The 18,650-nt window shown below is 39.8% G+C and overlaps 2 protein-coding genes and 1 long non-coding RNA gene across 9 annotated transcripts; 2 read left to right on the plus strand and 1 right to left on the minus strand.

The window, feature by feature from the left end:
* Nucleotides 1-1,449: 1,449 nt before the first annotated feature.
* LOC112282772 (uncharacterized) lies at nucleotides 1,450-3,962 on the plus strand. 2 transcript variants are annotated; one of them, XM_024520841.3, is made up of 4 exons: nucleotides 1,450-2,035; nucleotides 2,320-2,466; nucleotides 2,799-2,883; nucleotides 3,335-3,962. In XM_024520841.3, exons 1-4 carry the CDS (start codon nucleotides 1,658-1,660, stop codon nucleotides 3,550-3,552), a joined length of 828 nt encoding a protein of 275 aa, XP_024376609.1. In that variant the 5' UTR covers nucleotides 1,450-1,657; the 3' UTR covers nucleotides 3,553-3,962. The 2 variants fall into 2 exon arrangements, with proteins under 2 accessions (XP_024376609.1, XP_024376610.1); XM_024520842.3 differs by having other exon boundaries at nucleotides 2,323-2,466.
* A 1,444-nt stretch (nucleotides 3,963-5,406) lies between these two features.
* On the plus strand, nucleotides 5,407-8,200 carry LOC141045433 (uncharacterized). Its single transcript, XM_073534345.2, has 3 exons — nucleotides 5,407-6,872; nucleotides 7,048-7,151; nucleotides 7,362-8,200. The coding sequence occupies exons 1-3, from the start codon at nucleotides 6,785-6,787 to the stop codon at nucleotides 7,611-7,613; spliced, it is 444 nt and encodes a 147-aa protein (XP_073390446.1). The 5' UTR covers nucleotides 5,407-6,784; the 3' UTR covers nucleotides 7,614-8,200.
* A 4,896-nt stretch (nucleotides 8,201-13,096) lies between these two features.
* Nucleotides 13,097-16,872, minus strand: LOC149989256 (uncharacterized). Of its 6 annotated transcripts, none has more exons than XR_016502929.1 (4): nucleotides 16,448-16,872; nucleotides 16,250-16,268; nucleotides 15,803-15,932; nucleotides 13,097-15,580 (listed from the first exon to the last, which is right to left on the minus strand). It is a non-coding gene; the product is annotated as an uncharacterized LOC149989256 (long non-coding RNA). The 6 variants fall into 6 exon arrangements; XR_016502927.1 differs by having other exon boundaries at nucleotides 16,239-16,268; nucleotides 16,448-16,871; XR_016502930.1 differs by lacking the exon at nucleotides 16,250-16,268 and having other exon boundaries at nucleotides 13,097-14,514; nucleotides 14,781-15,580; nucleotides 16,448-16,847.
* Nucleotides 16,873-18,650: the final 1,778 nt, after the last annotated feature.

Below are 18,650 nucleotides of genomic sequence, written 5' to 3' on the forward strand. Positions count from 1 at the left end.
TATATCCAATATCAATGTTATCTTATAATTAATCTAATTTCTTTAATTACAAATTCAATCTTCTTATCTTCAAATTAAGTTTATTTGCATAAATAAATTGAGTTATATAGCCTTTATGTTTGCTAGATTTTGTAAAAATGCTTATATATAAGTGTACATGTTTAGAAAGAACTTCTTTATATTTTTTTGCTTCTTGCGAGCATGTAGATATAAAAAAACTAGTAGATTGCATTATTGATTTGGATACAATTCTAAGACAATTGAGATAAGCACTTCTACTAGAATAATTGGTAATTGATTGTCTTGTATATCAAGAGCTTCAAAACCTACTTGAATTGTTGATTAAGGATCTATAACTTCTAAGTGTCTTATCACAACTAATTATAGATTTGTATTTTCATTGGATTTTTCATACAAAGATCTAAACAATAAGTCATTCTACATTACTATGATTGATTTAACAAACGACTTTCTACTTTAACTTTACTTGTGTGACAATCAATTTGGTGTAACTTCTTGAGTAGAGCCTATCTTAATATATTTTTAACAATCTCAAAGTGAGGTAAAAAAGAAATATTGCAATTGGCGGCCAAAACCTTTATAGGAGCATAACATAGAGCTCCAACATTGTCACTATTATTACTAAATGTAAAATTTATAGTGATATAGTTCTTACTTGAATAATTGAAAAAGTGAAGATTTATTTCTTTTTGTAAAAATGGAAACACACATAGACAATTCAATTAGCACAAGAGCAACAAGCAAAACAAAATTTAGTTTCAACAAACAAGCCCTCTTCACTCTTAAGCAGTCCAGATGGAGTTGTCTTTGGTAGGTGAGAAGGTTTGGCACAAATGACAAGTTTCCTCATGGAGGATGATGACAAAGTGAGGAGGTGGAATGAGATAGGACTAAATGAATCATAACATGGTTTGGAGGGTGTAGCTTTAACAAGTCCTTATATATATATGATTAGATAGGATTAAAAGATGAAAATATATTAAAATGTTATCATACAAAGACATATTTGGATTTTCTGTTCATCCAGTATCAGGTACCAGCTGGGCACCTATTCCAGCACTCCAGCCCAATGAAACCCCACTTAAAACCACAAAAACAAACTCCCAAAGAAACCCACCTGGTGCATAGAAGTAGCACTTTAAAGTCACAGGATCTATCATCCATCCAAACATTCACCCCCACTATTCAATCACTCATTCATCAATTCATTCATCTGTCCACATAAAGCACTTTCCTTTAAATAAAAGCGAAAAGCGAAAAGTTTAGATATTCTGGAGCAGGGTAAGGCGAATATCTACGAATCCACTTGGCAAGCACCCATTGGCGTGAAGCAAGTGGCTTTGTGGATAGTGTTTTCGGCCGAGCAAGCCCCCGAATCGCCGAACCCTACACACCTCTCGTGATTGAACTGCACTGCACACTCGATCCCCCTTTTCCTGATCGAATTCTAAGCTTGATCTCTACATTTTGGTGATGAGTTGAGTTGAGCACACCCACGACCAGGGGTTTTTCCACAGCTGCAATTTGTTCTCCGTCCGGTGTGCTAAACCTCTCGTTTTTTTGTTGTTAAAAGTGTTGTAATCGTTGGCGTTTGGTTCCATTTTGAGTTGCTGGGGTTGTTGCGAAGTAAGAAGAAATGGCGACTTGTTGCAGTCAAGCTGGAGCAGTGTTGGCTGCTGAGACAAGCGCCTATGGTGCGGGGTCGATGAGGAGCTGTTCCAGCTTGGGATCGAGTTGCAGTGCAAGCGCGGGGACGAGATGGAGTGGCACGAGAGCTGGAGGTGTACAGAAGATGGTAGAGAGAAAGGGATTCCTCGGAACCAGGCTTGCTATCGTGGAGACTGGAGCGGTGGGGTCCAAGCAGAAGGCTGTTGGGTTAGTGGTCGAGGCCGCGAAGAGGATTTCTACCGGGAGGAGTTATGCGTTGAGCTCCACTTTGAAGTTTGAGGAAGGGAAAGAGGAGGAGGTCACGGCTTTGTGCAAGGGCATTGTTAGTTGGGCTCATGGGAAGATGGTAATTAGAAAGCTTCCCCCTCTACCCTGATGCCGTTGGGTTTGGTGGTGGACACGTCTGAACCGTGGCTGATGCGTAATCTCAACTTTTAAGGTCGTCGATGTCGTGTAGGTGTATTGTGATTCTGTGTTTTGCGCAATGGTCGTAGCACTGGTCCACTTCATGGATTTTGAACTTGTTTGCGTTGAGCGTTGGGACTTGGATGGATCCACAAGAAAGCTCTGTCTGAATTGGTGGACTTTTAACGTTCGGTTATTGATCTTAGGGGTGTGTGGATGATTCAGCAGGACAGGAAATCCGGGATGCAGGGTTTTGAGTGCAATGTGGATGCCTTCGACAAAAATACTCTACATTTTTGGGAGATTTATGAGAGTTTTCCCTGCATGAACGACTTCCGTGCCTCGCCGGAGCACACAAAATTTGTGATGGATGTACGTTCTTCATTTTATTTCGCTTACATTCGCTCTAGGTGTATTGTTTTGTAGGGACTTCTTGCACGACTGACGAAAGGATTTTCTAAAGTAGGGTTTGGGTATATCTTGATATATTTGGATAACATTCAACTTGCCTCTTCTTGCTGCAACAATCCTTTGACAAGGAATTTCCTCTTTAGAAAAACTGTCAGTTTTTACGTCTTTTCTGGGAAGTTATCTCCCCACAGACATACTCATCTCCTTCTGTAGTTTACTCTTCAATTTTCCTTTCAGTTGTCTAGCATGTCAGGAAAGTTGGTTTTGATGTGACTTTTGATGTGCTCGTGCAGGTAAGGCCTCTGCTTACGGGTCCAATTGCTCTTGCTGCTTATGAATACAAGGATGGTCAAATTGGTCACATGATGAATCCCATTGGTATGAGCTCTCACTGCCCTCTTCTTTTGCTTGAAAGGCCTACATGCAAGTGCCTGTGTCTTAGCTTCCCTAGTTAACGGGGATTGACAGTCTGAAATTTAGGATTGCCGCGGTTTTAATGAAGCATCGTCTGCTTTCCTTGGTCTCCATCTGGATGAAATGGGGGAGAGTGTTTGCGAGCTACATTCATGTGCTGTATGATCAGGCCATCTTTCAAATGAAATAGATGAAATGAATGAATAATTTTTTTTAGAATTGTAGAAGTGTTTGCAATTTCAAGATACTACAGGTCTTAAGCAGGGCAATGAAAGTTACGTCGAACATGGCTTCCACCCTCCTTGTTTGTTCCGTTAGATTCTTTGTGGACCCTCAACCGTGTTCATTCCGTATCTTGTACTACCTTCAACATTGAATTTTTTCGCTGGTAACAGAAAGATTGTTGCTATTACAGGACCCAAAGGAGAAGGAGGCCTTGACGACGCTACGGGACAATCTGGTACCAAGCAGCAGTCTATGGTTATTAACCAGGGACTCGGAGAAACTGCAGAAAGAGAAACATTTGATCTTGATTCTATGTTGGGCAAGATGTCTTTGAAAAGCAAAGCTGATAAGGCTGAAGAGAAGTCAGAAGGTTGGAGCTTCAAGACTCTCTTCGGAGGTAAAAAGTGAGTGAGAAGCAAAACGTCTGCTACATCATTCAATGACAATGTTGTGAAGCATGATCAACATATGAGGTCAATGTTCACTGCTTGGCTTTATTCGGGATCAAGACAGTCTATCAAATTTGTGATGCCTTAGTCTGCCAGGAGGTAAACCTTTGCACCTGAATGTGTATCGAACATGGATCACCATGGATGTAATGATTCATTATAAAACTCAGGTTCCTCAGGAAACAGCAGATGGAGATAAACATCACTTTCACTACGTCGAGGAATTAATTGATGACACTATCACGCGGATTTTGTCATGAAATTCATTCTTGTATGTTTTACTTATTGGTACGATTATGGCACTACAGTTTTGCCTATTCGCAGCGTAACAGGTTACTTGGTCGCTCATCAAAGAAGTCTCTTTATACATATTACTCTCGCCAACTCATTTATTTATTGATTTTTATTTTTGGGGTGTTTTGAAACTTTCTATTTCATTTTATTTCGAATCTCCTCTTCTAACTGTTTAATAGAAGATCAGTTCTTGTTTTTTGAATGGTTTGACCAGCTTTCAATTCTTGCATCAATATCTTAACAATTGTGTACAATATGTGTATTTTACTAAGACCTGGAAAGATTGAAGGTTAAATTTGGCTCTATATACCGCGTCCACTCACCTGCCGAATGGTGATTCTCAAGTGTTTGGAAAATTCTATAAAAAGAAAGTGAGAAAGGAGGAAAAAGAGATACGGAAAAGACTGGGGTTAAGAACGAAAGCTCGATTTGGAGAGTGCGAAGCTCAACAGCACACCTGCTACCTTGTGTGGTCTCCTACATGCCCTAGGGTGGAATAAAGTACAAAATCATAATCTTCAGCCGTAGTTTATGTATCGATTAATCATGAAACTTAAATTCCTGCAAATTTCTTTCTCACTGTTATTCTGAGTATTCTGTTTCTTCCACAGTTCAAAGAGCACAGTTGTTTCACCATCTCTGGGTTTCTGCCTAGTCAATATTCGGTACTCGTCGCTACTAAAATTGCCTGTGCAAAACAGTTCCAAATTTTTTTCGAGAGGGGGTAACATCCGCAGGTTTTTAAACTTCCTCAGGAAACAAGAAGGTGCGCTATCCGCCGAGAAACTCTACGTGTCTCAGCCGATTAACTCGCAGATGCGGCCCAGAGTCCCTGGCTGATGTTGAAGGATTTCAAGCTTGCAACAGACCCCGCCCTTCTACATCCCCAACAAAATTTCTTCCCACGCCACTACCAGCATGGTGATTCATCTGCGATGTGTTACTTGCATGGGGAAATAGTCAAAAGAAACAGTAAAAAAGACTAAAAAAAAAGATTAATTATCTCTATCATGACTGAGAAGTACGATGAAAATGCACAAAATCTCACTGGATGACGAAGACGTGCAGCATGGCCCATGGAATCCCCTCAAAGGGTAACTTGGCTAGCATTTGATGGAAGTTGTCTACCTCTCCATTGACAGCCATGTGCCCTCCTTCTGGTCGGCCTCTGTTGCTGCTGCTGCTCATCAAGGACTTCATCGTAATGGCCCTCCGCTTAAAACCCCACTGCAGCAACTGGTCGGATTTCACCCCCGTTTCGCTGCAAAAACTAAAAAAAATAAAATATTCCGGTTGTTTTGTGACGGATGAACTATTTTCTAACTACTAAACCCCTGCACTATAGCAACTTCCAGGCCTCAAGTGGATGAGTGCCCTCAAGCATTTGAAGTCAGTTACAGTAGGAAAAGATCATGAACTGTATGAACACGTTCATACGATCTTGAGGGGATAGCCCAGAGATTGATTCATGAGGAACATCACACATTGGCTTGTGAAAAAAAAAAAAAAAAAAAAAAAAAAATTGTTTCTGGGACTCAAATATATTGGTCTCCCTGCAGCAGGGCAAGTAAAACCAAGGATACCTTTGGCTCCCTTCAATCCAGCACTCAAGTGAGATACGACTTGAGCCCTCCCCATCCATCCATCAGCTTCAACGCACTGTAAGGCTTGAGTTGTCTGTAACTGAGACAGTAAGCCCAAAAAAGTGATGCAAAGGGAGGGATTGTAAGTGTGTAAGAGTGTGGATCCGCGGAAGTGACAGACGCGAGGATTAACTGCAAGGTTCAGAGGTTTAAACAACAAGGCCCCAGGGATGAAATGTGGGGCGTCAGAGAGAAGTCACATTAATGTTGGTACACGTATAAACCTGAAACTCTCTGCTCAGAGCTCATGAAGGGTAAGAGAGAGAGAGTTTCATGTTTCCTAGAATTTGGAGCTGAAGCTGTATGTGAGGCTGATGCAATAGTTGTCCAGGCCGGAGCCTAAAGGAGAGCTGGGTACCGGAGTGTGAGAAGAGTGTATGAGGTACAGACAGACAGGCTAGCTAGGGACGGTGGAGCAGGTGAAGGTGGGGGAGGCGTTGAGAGGGTTTAGTGGGGACAATCTAGAGTAGAAGCGAAACGGTAACCATATTCAGTATCAAGTGCAGTTAGGACAGGAAGATTCTGGTCGGGGATTTGGAGATGGTGGTGGTGGTGGTGTTGCAACGAGTGGGTTGTATACTGTCAATCTGCTCGTGCATGGGAGGGAATGATGCAAGTATAGTACTATCAGTGGCAAACAATGAGATGAGGATCTTCATGGGAGCCGGACCAGCTAATTCGGCGTAGAGGGAATAGTACTAATAGTGCATGCATCTTCAGAATATTGGCAAGTGTGACGGTGCAGCTCTGAAATCTTCCACTGAAACTGCTGAATCGATATTTTCGTGTTCGATGCTCCAGATGACACCGGCTCTGAGGGATATATCCTCTTGAATCCGTTCTTGAGCTAGGGTCTATTTCGCCCAAAGTCCCGTTCAGTGAGGAGCTTGGAGGTGTGCTTATGGGCTCAGGAACCGGTATCTCGGGAGAGCAATGCAGACCTGGTCAGTCAAGTTTTAAAGGAGGTGTAAGCTTGCGAGCGAGTAGCACTCTTGCACCATGACATTCAGCTTCACGATATTATTGTCAGCGCAAGAAGTTGAAAAATGTGACCAAGCTTTGATTCTTTGTAAGGCAAAGACCACTCTGATCAGTGTCATTGGCCGACTCGCGGGTAATTAACGTAGGCATGACACTAAAATTGAAAAGCATTGCCTGAGATTGTGCTTCGAGTTCGACATTACAACTTCTAAACTACCGACGAGGAGAGGTGCCAAACAAAAGACACAGAAACAGAGGGAAGACTTCAATGAGATGTCAAGCATTGCAATTGTCGCCTGTTTGGCTCTACTACTACTCGGCATGTTCCCTTTGCGAGCGATTTCTGTTCCACATTTACCTGGTAACTAAAATCCACACCTATCAGTGGACCGTAATATTGCTAAATCTCTTCGACTCTTGTATCCTTTTGTTCTAAATCGAGTTAAGATTTCGTTGAGAAAGTACTCATTTGAAATAGCTGCACCGCCGGAATTTCTAGCTCTCACAACGCCCTCTTTGATATTATATATTTTCAGCCGGACCACCCGCAAGCGCCTCAACACAGACTCCTGGAGTTCAGGTAGCTGGGGCTAAGAGAGAAGTGTTAAGAGGAACCGTTGAAGATGACACACAGATACAGGTGAAACATTGATTCTTCATACTTTAATCGTGTCGATGAGTAAAATTTCGAGTAATTCTTAGCATTACTGAGGAATCATTCACAACCTCAGAATCCCTGCATTGAACTTGTTATGTAGTTTCTTGAACGAGTATTCATGTACTTCCGCTACGGTGAATGAATCTCCAAGTTCAGCTTGATAAAGCTAATTGTGATCAGTACGTAATGCAGGACAGAAGCCCACCGCCTCACAGAAAAATCCTTCAGGGAATGAATAAGGCAGTCGGTAGAGAAGATTCCATATATTGTCACAGTTTGTTGGTTGGTTCGAGTCCGCCCACCTGCCAAGGCAAATGCGGCTCCTGCATCCCTTGCAACCCAATTCATGTGTCAATCAGCAGTCCTCACGGCGCATTAACGCAGCAGGAATACTACCCCGAGGTTTGGAGATGCAAATGCGGGAATCGGCTCTTCATGCCTTAAAACAACGCTAGTTTGAATTTTCCAATTCGCCAAGCAACCGTGGGGACAATCCGCCTTGGGAACTTTACCCAAGGACCAACACAACTCAACACCACGTCGACTTTTCCTGTGAATTGTCGATTTCAACCAAGAGATGTCGTCCGTCTCATTCCGAAGAGACACTACGTGTCGAAACCACTTGAACAGAGATCGACAATTGACGGCGAATGCATAATATTGAATAGAATCAAATTTTGAGAGCAGTTGCAGGGATTCGTAAAGAGAAAGAAAGTTTAATGGTATTGGCAGCAAAGATCATCCACTACGCTGTAACAAACACAAGACGGTGGTAGAGGTTGCGATCATCAAATATAGTTAGCGCAGAGGGGCCCAGGGAGACAGTGGGACATTGAGATGGCAGCAGCAAGTGAGAATGTTTTGCAGGTCTAATAAGCCGCACGGAAGTAACCTCGGGGAGTGCGAGCGAGCTCATATTTCATCTACCGCGGCGTGTTTACATTAGATGATACGTTGGAACTTCAGGGCTGGTCTTGAAATTGTTCAAAACAATTTTAAGTTAAGTTATTGACAGACACTACTTCATCAGATCCAGCAATCGTTGAAATCCATGTGCTCTAAGTGTCTGAAACAAATTTCATGGCTTTGCCTGGTGACTGCCGCTGCGCTTTGAAGTGTAAGCCATGTAGTCAGAGTGCATCTCAAGATTAGCAACTATCAAGTGCTGTGGAGTCGAGGGCCAGGAGCCAAATGTCGTACTTCGTAAGGATCTCAAAATACCCTTAACAACAAAAGACTGGTTTTCACTTGCTTGCGGTATCAACAAAGAACACCTATCATAAATCTTCATCAGAGCAGTTCCACATTGAAGAAAATTTACATTAAACTGGCAGTTTTCTAGAACTTTGCGGAACTGCACCAAAATTTATCTAGATGTGGCATAACATGAAGTAGTGGTATCGTCTAGGAATTTCATTTTCAGCAATAGGGAACTTGTTTCTTCAACGAATATCTTGCTATAAACCTCCAGCTGATTTCCAGATTGAATGGTCATTTAAGGTGAATAGGTGGGTAAGGTCAATTCCTGGCACACCACCAGAGTTGGGTAGCGGACACAAGCAGACACACAGCCTACATTAATTGAAGTCGAACATCCACATCAATCAAAGCAAACTTGTCTACCCCTTCAGCTAATTCATTTTCAAACTGGGGTGGGGATTCGATAATCCTAGTATACCCCCTGCCATGTCCTATCCTCCTTCGGTGTCAGATTTCTCGTAGCAGTATAGTGATACCGCACATCTATCTTTACTATGCTTGCTTTCGAATCTCTAAATAAAGACTCTAGTAGAGCAGCCCCAGCAGGCTAGACCTGTCTATCGGCTCCATATAGGTCTTATTGCTATATAATGGAGCTAACTAGTGATAGATGGCTTTTGAATCCGCGGTTCATCATGAACCGACCAGAGTTGCATCAAATGCATGCTGCTACGAAGGTCGACTCGTAATCAACCCTTGTTAAGTCACAGTCCTACTGTCGCCAACCTCTTGTCAGACCACAGATAATATCAGGAAATGCCAAGTTTCTACCCGTAGATTGAAAGGTCCCCTTGTATGATAAACCGTCAACAGGAGGTGGGGAACAGGTAAGGTCTTTCAGGAGTTCTTAATCTCTGCTGTGTTCATCCCCAAATTAGTTGTTGTTCGTGCCCAGGGTTGAACTGGAGCACGATACTCAAGACTTAGTTGCAAAAACCAAAGTTAATTGAATAGCCTGGTATGGGAAGTTGATACCATTCTTTTCGATCAAACCACAGCGGATGCGTTGAATTATTCCTTTGCTTGAACAAGTCAGTATTGTTGACATTACATCATTGCAACCAATCTTTCTCCACTGAGGGGGTTTGCATTGCGGTGATATCGTTGCACAACAGTGAAAGGAATTTGACAATATCGTAGTGCAGGCGACGTTGCTTTCGATCCCAGTACTAGACCAGAGGCCTAGCAATTAATATGGAGGTACAGCGACGCCGTAAAGGTGGGTAACCCCTCTAGTCTCGAGTACGCTGAGTGTTGTAGTCTGAGGACAAGCTGATCGCCATATTAGGCCCGGTGCGATTGATTGGCAATGGCTTTGCAGGGAAGTACTGAAGCGACAAACGGGGATCCGTAGGGGGTCAGGTACCATGGAGGTGAAGGGGAAGAGTAAGAATGAGCAGATCTGTTGAATCTTTTCGAACAGCTGGTTCAGTGATCCTTGGTTTGTCGGGACTCTTACACCATCCCTTGTTGCGCCACATAACCGTTTATGTCAGCTTTTGGGGAGCTCGTCGATAGGTATCGTCCCCGATGTCCTGTCTTTGTACTGATTTCGTATGGTAATCCTCCAGTGGAAAGCTAGTTGGTGTTGGTAGAATTTTACTGTGCGCTCTCCAACAATCATGTTTACGTCTGTGGCATGTAATTAATGTAACCATTGGGTTTACCTCCAGGTTCACTTTTGTCATGCCAAACAAAGTAAATGTTTTCAATCATTTTGCAAGCATTATATTTTTGTGAACTAAAACTACTGCTACATCGAAGGTTGCAATACTACGATGAACATCAAAAACATGTCTTTTTGTGCGCTTTTATCACTACCTATGGCCAACATATCTGGCTTGAGTATTTGAGCCTTTCGGATGATTTTACTTATGATTTGCATAGAACGAGTTTGAATACGTAAATTGTGTAGACCATCAAGCGCTGGAGAATCGGAGCTTGCAAGACAATCAAGCATTTATGAGCAGCTAGAACATGCAAATGGAATTCGGAGTTTCAGTGATACAAGCTCAGATCTTAATGTAAATGGCACAGGGATGCTTGTATTGTATTCTCTCAGGCAATCACCAACACATGCTATGATGCTGAATGACTTGATATGGAAGGACCAGGCTTCACTTTTGCAGTACAACCCGTGTATCACATGCAATAAAATTCTACACCAATCATTCAATGTCCTTTGGAATGTTGCATTTCATTCTAAATTCTGGATGATAAATGAGGATTCTAAAGCAACATATGATACAAACGATTCGTGTGTGTTGGTTGTGATTTGAATTGGCTGGAGTTTTGAAGGAGGGGCCCCATGCTCAATGCGTCGACAACTTTAGTTTGAAGTTAAAGAGGATCTTCAGGTGTCTGTAGCCTTTCTTTGAGTGGCTACGCCATAAAGCTTCAGTACAAAAATGAATAGAAGTTTAAAATGCGTGTCATTCATTGCTTCACTGCACAGTCTCATCGCTTAATCATGTGAAGCTTATAGAAATACCAGGTAGCTAGAGTGCCCGAACCATGTCATTCTCTTGTTACTATTTCTACATGTGAACTGAATACCAGATTTTTACACTGTCCCAAAAGTGAAAATAAACGTTCGTACTGAGGATATTTTTTATAATCAGTATGTGTCTTCTACAATTTGTATTTACTTTCTTCATCCGCCGAAAAGCCAGGTTTCAAACTCTGGTGTGAACCGTTTATTTTTTATTTTTATTTTTTATTTTTTAACTGAGACTGCTTCGTGGTAATTGCAACCGACTAACAAAGGAATACAAGAAAATAAATAATCAAATAAATTAAGAGTTTTCTGTTTATTGGTATGATTTTAAAATTGCAAAATTTTTGAAGATTCAAAAGGATTAGAATTTTGCCTGAAAATTCATATTTACGATCATAAATTTGAGGTTATGTAAAGAACTAGATTAGTGGAAGTGAAACCTGAATTTTTAGTTTTTTAGTTCTTCAATTATTATTTTTTATAATAGTTCATCATATTATACTTTAAAGCGAAGTAGTTTTCTTTTTCAAGATTCATGCCCATTTTACTCAATGCCAATTGTGAATAAACTCAGAGACATTCGAGTTGGCAAACGCATAGAATAAATCTAAACATTATGGGCAGCCACAATTTCGCAATATTCAGTAACAGTGTAACAGTATTGCATTGATACAGAGGAAGATTCAAGAGAGCAATGCAGAAAATAAAAAAATTAAAAATTAAATTAGTATCGAAGGGGAAAATACAAGAATAAGCTGCGAGAATCTTATGCTTGATCTTGTGCTTGTATGCTGAGATCTTCTTTCAAGCACTCTGCAACATCACCCTCAATTATCTTGTTCTTAGCCTTCTCCATGACTGCATGGTATTGGCAAGAAGGACTACATATATATATATATATATATATATACATTTACATACATATATAACAAACATAAAATCAATTAATTACTGATTTCTTCATCAGTGGAACCACACTGAGATCACGAGGTGTAAATAATGGCCTACTTACTGTTCAACATGGTAGCATGCTGCGAGAGGAACTTTCCATTCAATGTGGCATCTCGATGCTGTATTATGAGTGTAGTCAGTTAGAACGACAGACTTTGATGAAATAAACTTGAGTTTGAACATGATCGACGGAGGATCAGAGCTCACAAAGAGGATCAGCCTGCAACCAAGGTATCAGATAACTAGAACCATGCACGTAGAGGCTTCAATCTCACATGCAAGCTCTGCGACTCATCAGACCGTTCTAGAGTTCAGCAGGAGCCCGCACCTATTTCGCTTCTTCAATGAACTGTGCCTGCGAGAAAATACTACTGCAATGAGCATTTAATTTGCGAAACGTCCAGGGCAACAAGTACACGAGATCATAAAAAAGAATGCCATGTTTGTATAACCTAAACGACCCTGAGTTCATGGCACAACAGAAACTGACGGTTGCAGTGAAAAGCTTGCACCAAATACAGGTATCTTCGAAGACCTTCCCCGGCCACCAATCACATTGTTATCCACTTTCACAACGCATCAGTGATCACAATGAGATTGCAGCCATAGGGATGCTGTAAGATTGTCCAAAAGTGGGACCAACTGAATACAAAAGAGAGGTTGACCGGGACAAGGACCCAGCAAATAGTGGGACTAGCTTGAGAACACAGAGCACGGACCAAAAGCTTCAGTGGTTTGACCTGATCTGCCTCTGCCACTCCTCCAAAGCTGAGCAAGGACCTTTGTGAACTGATTCAGCCTGCATCTTCTTTGGTGTGAAACCGGCCATAGTCGTTAGGCATGTACCCATTGTGAGGTACCTACATAGTTTTGTCACTGTTGTAAGTTCCAGGCCTGCCTACAGTGAGTGTTTTTTAACCTCGTGATTGAAAAGATAATGGTTGTCTTACTGAGCAGGGACTTCAGGATTCAGTGCTTGATGCAGTGAATTGTGGGGTGTTGTGAGGATTGGTCGTGTTCAAAAATGTTTCTGCTTGCAAACGTCGACGCCACTGGGAACCAATTGCGCTCTGTTTTCAATTGTTGAAGAGGGGAGTAATTTCAGTAAAACGAAATACGAGGCGGGTTGATGTTCGGACGCTGGTGCCACGTCTGTGAGTTAAAAAGAAAACCAACGTATTTGCACAGTTTACATTGCAAACAGAAGGATAACATGATGGGTCTTACCTCCTCGAAACAAAGGAAGATTAGTATCAAACTTATGATTCACCAGTTCAAGTTGGGGTAAGTTTATCATGGATTGGATGAATCTATTTCATCACCGGGAAAATTTTAGCGACTTCGCTCATGACTACTAGGTCCGGATTCCACACATATATTCACAGCTGAACCCAATCATGTGAATAATACCATGCGGAGACTGCACAGATACTCAGCAAGTTGTACATCATCTAGTGGATCTAGCTACCTGATATGTGATTTCTGTTATCAATTGTCGAAGAACATCCCTCACAGTTAATGAAGGTGTGCTGGGACGAACTCCCCTTCATTTGATTTCATGCTCAGAGTGGCATTCAGGTCTTCTTGGTGATGATAGACTTTAGACTGTAGCGATGTCCCCTATGACTATGTCTATCTCCTACATGAAGGCACACGGTGACATAAAACGAAGTTGGGTACAACAACATAAACTCGAAAGTTGCTACAAAATCACAATTCGCTTGTACGCTAGCAGGCAGTGCAGAAAGGTGCAGTTTGTCCAAAGTGCAGAGCGGAAGACGCACCCACCATTGACCAAGCACAAGAATGAGCTGATTAGTTAAAGGATAATAACCGTAGTCACAAACCTTTGTTAGCTAGCTCAACTTCTGTACACGCATGTGCCTTGAGATTGCAAATATATATTTAAAAAATGTTCGATTTTTTCTGTGAGTAGAACTAGCTTGGATTTACAGAATGTGACAGACAAATAAGAGAAGAATGCCATCTGCTTGGGTACCCCACTGACAAACTCTCTTACTTGATCTGAGCCAAAGCTGGCAAAATACAGCACTTTACTCTTTTTATATTCTGATAAAGTGCTCATGTTGGTACTATTCAATGTCACAATACGTGTATTGATGCGCGAATTCATTGCAACGATATCTTCGTTCTAATGTGAAATAGATAACAGTAAAAATAGCAATCCATGGTGCTTCTGTTGATGCCAACTTCAATAAGAAGACGATTAAGTTGAAATGCAGATTCATTAAGTGCGAAAATAGTGGCGAATTGCAAAAAGAACGAAAAAAGAATTCTTCTTAGTGAACGACAATATTCATAATGCACATATTGTAGGAACGAATATTCCTTCCTACAATATTCATAATGCACAACTATTGCAAATCAGTGCAATGATGAGATACAACATCAGAGGTGTTGAACTCCATTTGAAGTGCGTTTCAGCACTCTCTGGAGGTTAGAGTACAAAACAATCCATCTTCAACCCAAATTCCTTCTGCAGTAAAACGCACAGTTCATGTTTTGTGTATTTTCAACTTCAATCTAGAAGCTTGTTTTGCAGATTTAGAAAGAGATGTAAGTTTCATCTCCAAGAGAGTCCACGTAAAGCAGATCCTGTCCCAAGATGATCCTTACCTGCATAATAGACAGTTGAATCCGTCCAGTGACAGAAATCCTTGTACTCTTCACAACTATCAGAACAGTGCATTTGGTTGCCTGTTTCATGGGCAACTGGATCTGAAGTATGAAACCCGTGATTGTCAACTTGAATCTATACCAAAAAGGTAAGGATTGTGGAGTTGAACCAACACATGTGAGGAGGTCTTATGATGTCTTGATAACAAACGAATACCAAGGGAATACAGATATAGACGCCAGGGTTGGAGAATGTAAACATGTACCTGTCGTCAATGATTCAAACATCCGGCAGTTCACTGCGTCACTTGCAGTCAAACTTCAAGGAGATTTTCAAATAGGAATTCCAGAACCAGTTCTGCTTTAACTGCTACAGAATGTTGAATGAATATGTAGCATGAATCACATACTCAAACCCGGTAGAGCAGATCTTTCTTGAAGGCAGTGCTGTTCTTTAATCACTTAAGCATTGTTGTGAATCCGAATCATGAGCATTAATTAGCAGAAAACATCCATACTTCCCTTGCCATATAAAATGAGCATCGAAGTGATTCATGGATTGTACTACACTCAGCATTATAGCAACAGCGACCTACAGAACTGTTGCACAAACTAAGCACATCACAATGCATATACCAAGTCAATACATGTCCTGTTGAGAGCGGCTGAAGGGTGAAGATAATACAAAGCTAGCCGGATATTATCATAAAAAAAAAAAACAAAACAAAACAAAACTCACGTGCAGTTGCATGTCGTGCAATTTTCGTCTTCACTGCAACTTAAAGATCCATCTGAATCTTAAGCCCAAAGGACGTTCCGAACCACAAAAGATCTAACCAGAGCATGTGACACAACACTCGTATGAATTACAGCATTGCGACTTGTCTTGCAATCCCTACATTTATGTGATTTGAATGTCGAATCCTGCTTTTCATCTGCGTTAGAAAAGGTGACAATGTCAAATGTCAAAAGTCACCTTTAACAATGAAATGTTCAAAATCTCACCTGGATTATGTGAATATACATACATTCCCTTCACAGTGTTGTCGCACTGCAGTACATAGTTCTGCAGCAACCCCAACACATCCCCCCCCCCCCCCCCGTAAGAAAGAAAAGCATGCAAAAGAAAGACAAGCCTTCATAGACAGCATCCACGTCAAATTCTCTAACGATTATTAATTTCACATGAATGTAGATTATAAGACTACACTTCAAGATCTTTGAGTACTATATGTTTCAACTTCCAATCCCAACACAGCGACACATATATAGAGAGGCAATTGATTACCTGCGGAAAGAAGGGCTCTGCATTCACACATGAAGTAATCAAAATGTGCCCCTTTTACGAAGTGATCCAGCCTTGTGCTCATGTTCCGGTCCCTGCATCAGAAATCGTTGCAACGCAACCTCGGCGGCACCTGCAATACAACAACAGCGCTCGTTGATACAAGATCATTAGTACAAAAGGTTACAACTGTACTTCTGCAACGAAAAGTTGCGGATTCAGGGCTTGGGAAGCAGCTTCGGTAACAGCAAACCCGAGCAAGAAGAAGGGAAACAAGGAAAAGTACGTATGGATACAACAAGCCCGAATGAGAAAAACCCCACCATTCAGGATCGCTCCGGTGTACTGTGAGGAATAGCAACAAACAAAAAATACCAAAAACAAAAACAAAAACAAAATGACAGTTCGATTGTGGCAGATCCCAACAGGAATAACTTACGGCCAGGCTACCTGCAGCAATTTGAGAGCACTGCCAACGTGCTTCTTCAACAACTCAGAAACGTGAAAACCAATTTCCGCAATTTCACGAGTGGCATGCAGTATGCGGTGCATGAGAACGTGTCTGGGTTTCGAAAACGAAAACCAAACGACTACCACAATTGGGTACCCATGAAGAAGCGTGAAAGTGAGTGAGACATGGACAATCACCAGAATCCTGGCATATTCACCCCAGCAAACACCAGAATGCCTTTCCTCTCATCGCCCCCACATTGCCATTGCACGTTGCTGACAAACAATTGGCTGAAACCAAGGAAGCCAGGTCTGCAATCACGATGCCAACTAAACCTCCGCTGCTTCACACGCATATTCTTGCTGGTGCTTGCGAATGCATGCTAGTTTCAACAGCAAGACTGTAGTCGCCATGGAGCAAAGGTGAAGATGCAAATCATACAGCAAAGCTTAGAGCATCAGCAACAACAACGACAGTGCAACGCACTGGAAATGTGTGAGCCATCTTGTTTCTATGTCTGTCTGCCTGTCTGACTCTATCTATGTGTGTGTGAGAGAGTTATCAGTGCTTTTTATTTCATTTTCTTATAGAATGTTGTAGATTTCTTTTCTTAATGTGTGAAAGTCTAAAGTAAGAAAAATAAGAAATTCTAAAATAAGAAAAAATTATTATCATCATATACATTTTCACTTTTAAAACGTATTTGTTTCAATACAATTATTTTTTAAAATTGTGTTTTTCTGAAGGATAAAACATTACGTTTTAGGAAAGGCTGACCAAGAATTTCATTCACTCTGATTTATGCAATAAAATTGTTAAATTTGATATATAGAGAGCTCAATGTAGTTTTGAATTGAAAAATAAGACATAGTATCATATTGGAAGTCTGTAATATTGGAACATACACCCAAGAATCCACATTTAGTTTGTAAAAGAATTCCTATGTTTTATTTTATTTTTATATTTTAAAGATATATTCATTTTCAAATTTAAAACTGATTGAGGTAATTATTTTTTATGTAACAACAAAAGTTATTCTGAAGATTTAAAGTTTAAATGCCACAAAAAAATAACAACATGTTGTAGTGTAAAAACACAAAAATATTACGAAATTGTGATAATTTTTGAATAATTATTGAATTATGATAAAAGAAATATTTTTTTACTTTATAACATCTTCTCCAAAAGCCAAGGCTTCTAAAAGATAGTTTTTGTTCACCAAACAAGAAATTATTGGAAAGATTTTGTACCATAACCTTTTGAAATGGGCTTTTATGTATAAAGGCTCCCATGATTCAAATAGAAACTATTATATAATATCTGAATATTCTTGCTCTTGGAATTGTCATGCCCAACCAATTAATGCAACAGATATTTAATCTATATATATATATATATATATATATATACATATAAATACATATCTTTATATTTAAATAAAGTTACTGCTAGATGGACATCCTCTTTTTTATTGTGAGGACATTTCTATTTGTAATTATAACTTGAAGCCATTGATAAGAGTAAAATAAATTGGCAAAAGAGGTATCAATTGAATCCTTAATTTTATTTAGCAAAGATCATTTTAATATGATTACAATTTTATTGTAGCCAACGTTGTATCTAAAAACAATAGAATTTTGTAAGAGCAGCTAAAGTTATTATAAATTATATGATACTTCTATATTTTTATGTTATGATTTTGATCTTTCTACACAACTTATTGACCACTATTAACTTTACAAAATTAAAATAGACTAACTCTTTAAAAATAATATTATTTTTTTGGGTCCCAAAGATGATATAAAATGTGCCTCTTTACTTGTAATTAAAAGAACATGTTATGTATATGGAAGATATTGTGTATTTAGACAAAGCTACAATCTAACAACAATCTTGCAATAAAGCTTTTGGATTTTGAGTACTTATTAGAGAGCTACAATGTCCAAGGAGATATTTGTATTTTTGGAAGAATACCAAGCATGGTCTTTAATTTCTAAATTATCATGAATGTTAAATTATACTACTAACAATATATTAGTTGCAATATTAAGCTAAAAAATTTGCAAGAAATTATAAACACAATTAAAATTAAGTTTTAGTCAATGAAAATATTGATTAATTAAAACATTTCAAGATCAAAGGAGGTTCAATATTTATTCACAAGTTATGAAGAAAATACAAATTGCCATTATAATTGTTTCTTTTAGCATTGCAACTCTATTAATTAGAAAAATTATTCTTTCTATTTTAATTTTTATACTTATTTTAAATAATAAAATAATTTTTTACTTCGAAAAGAAATCTAAATAAAAAAATATTTCTCAAAGATGCTAAGATTTTTATTTGAGTCATAATACAAATGTCTAATAAATTAGTCTTTAAGGTTATGGATAGATTTCT

Source organism: Physcomitrium patens, chromosome 5 (assembly GCF_059467195.1).
Source record: "Physcomitrium patens ecotype Gransden chromosome 5, ASM5946719v1, whole genome shotgun sequence".
Classification (NCBI taxonomy): Eukaryota; Viridiplantae; Streptophyta; class Bryopsida; order Funariales; family Funariaceae; genus Physcomitrium; species Physcomitrium patens.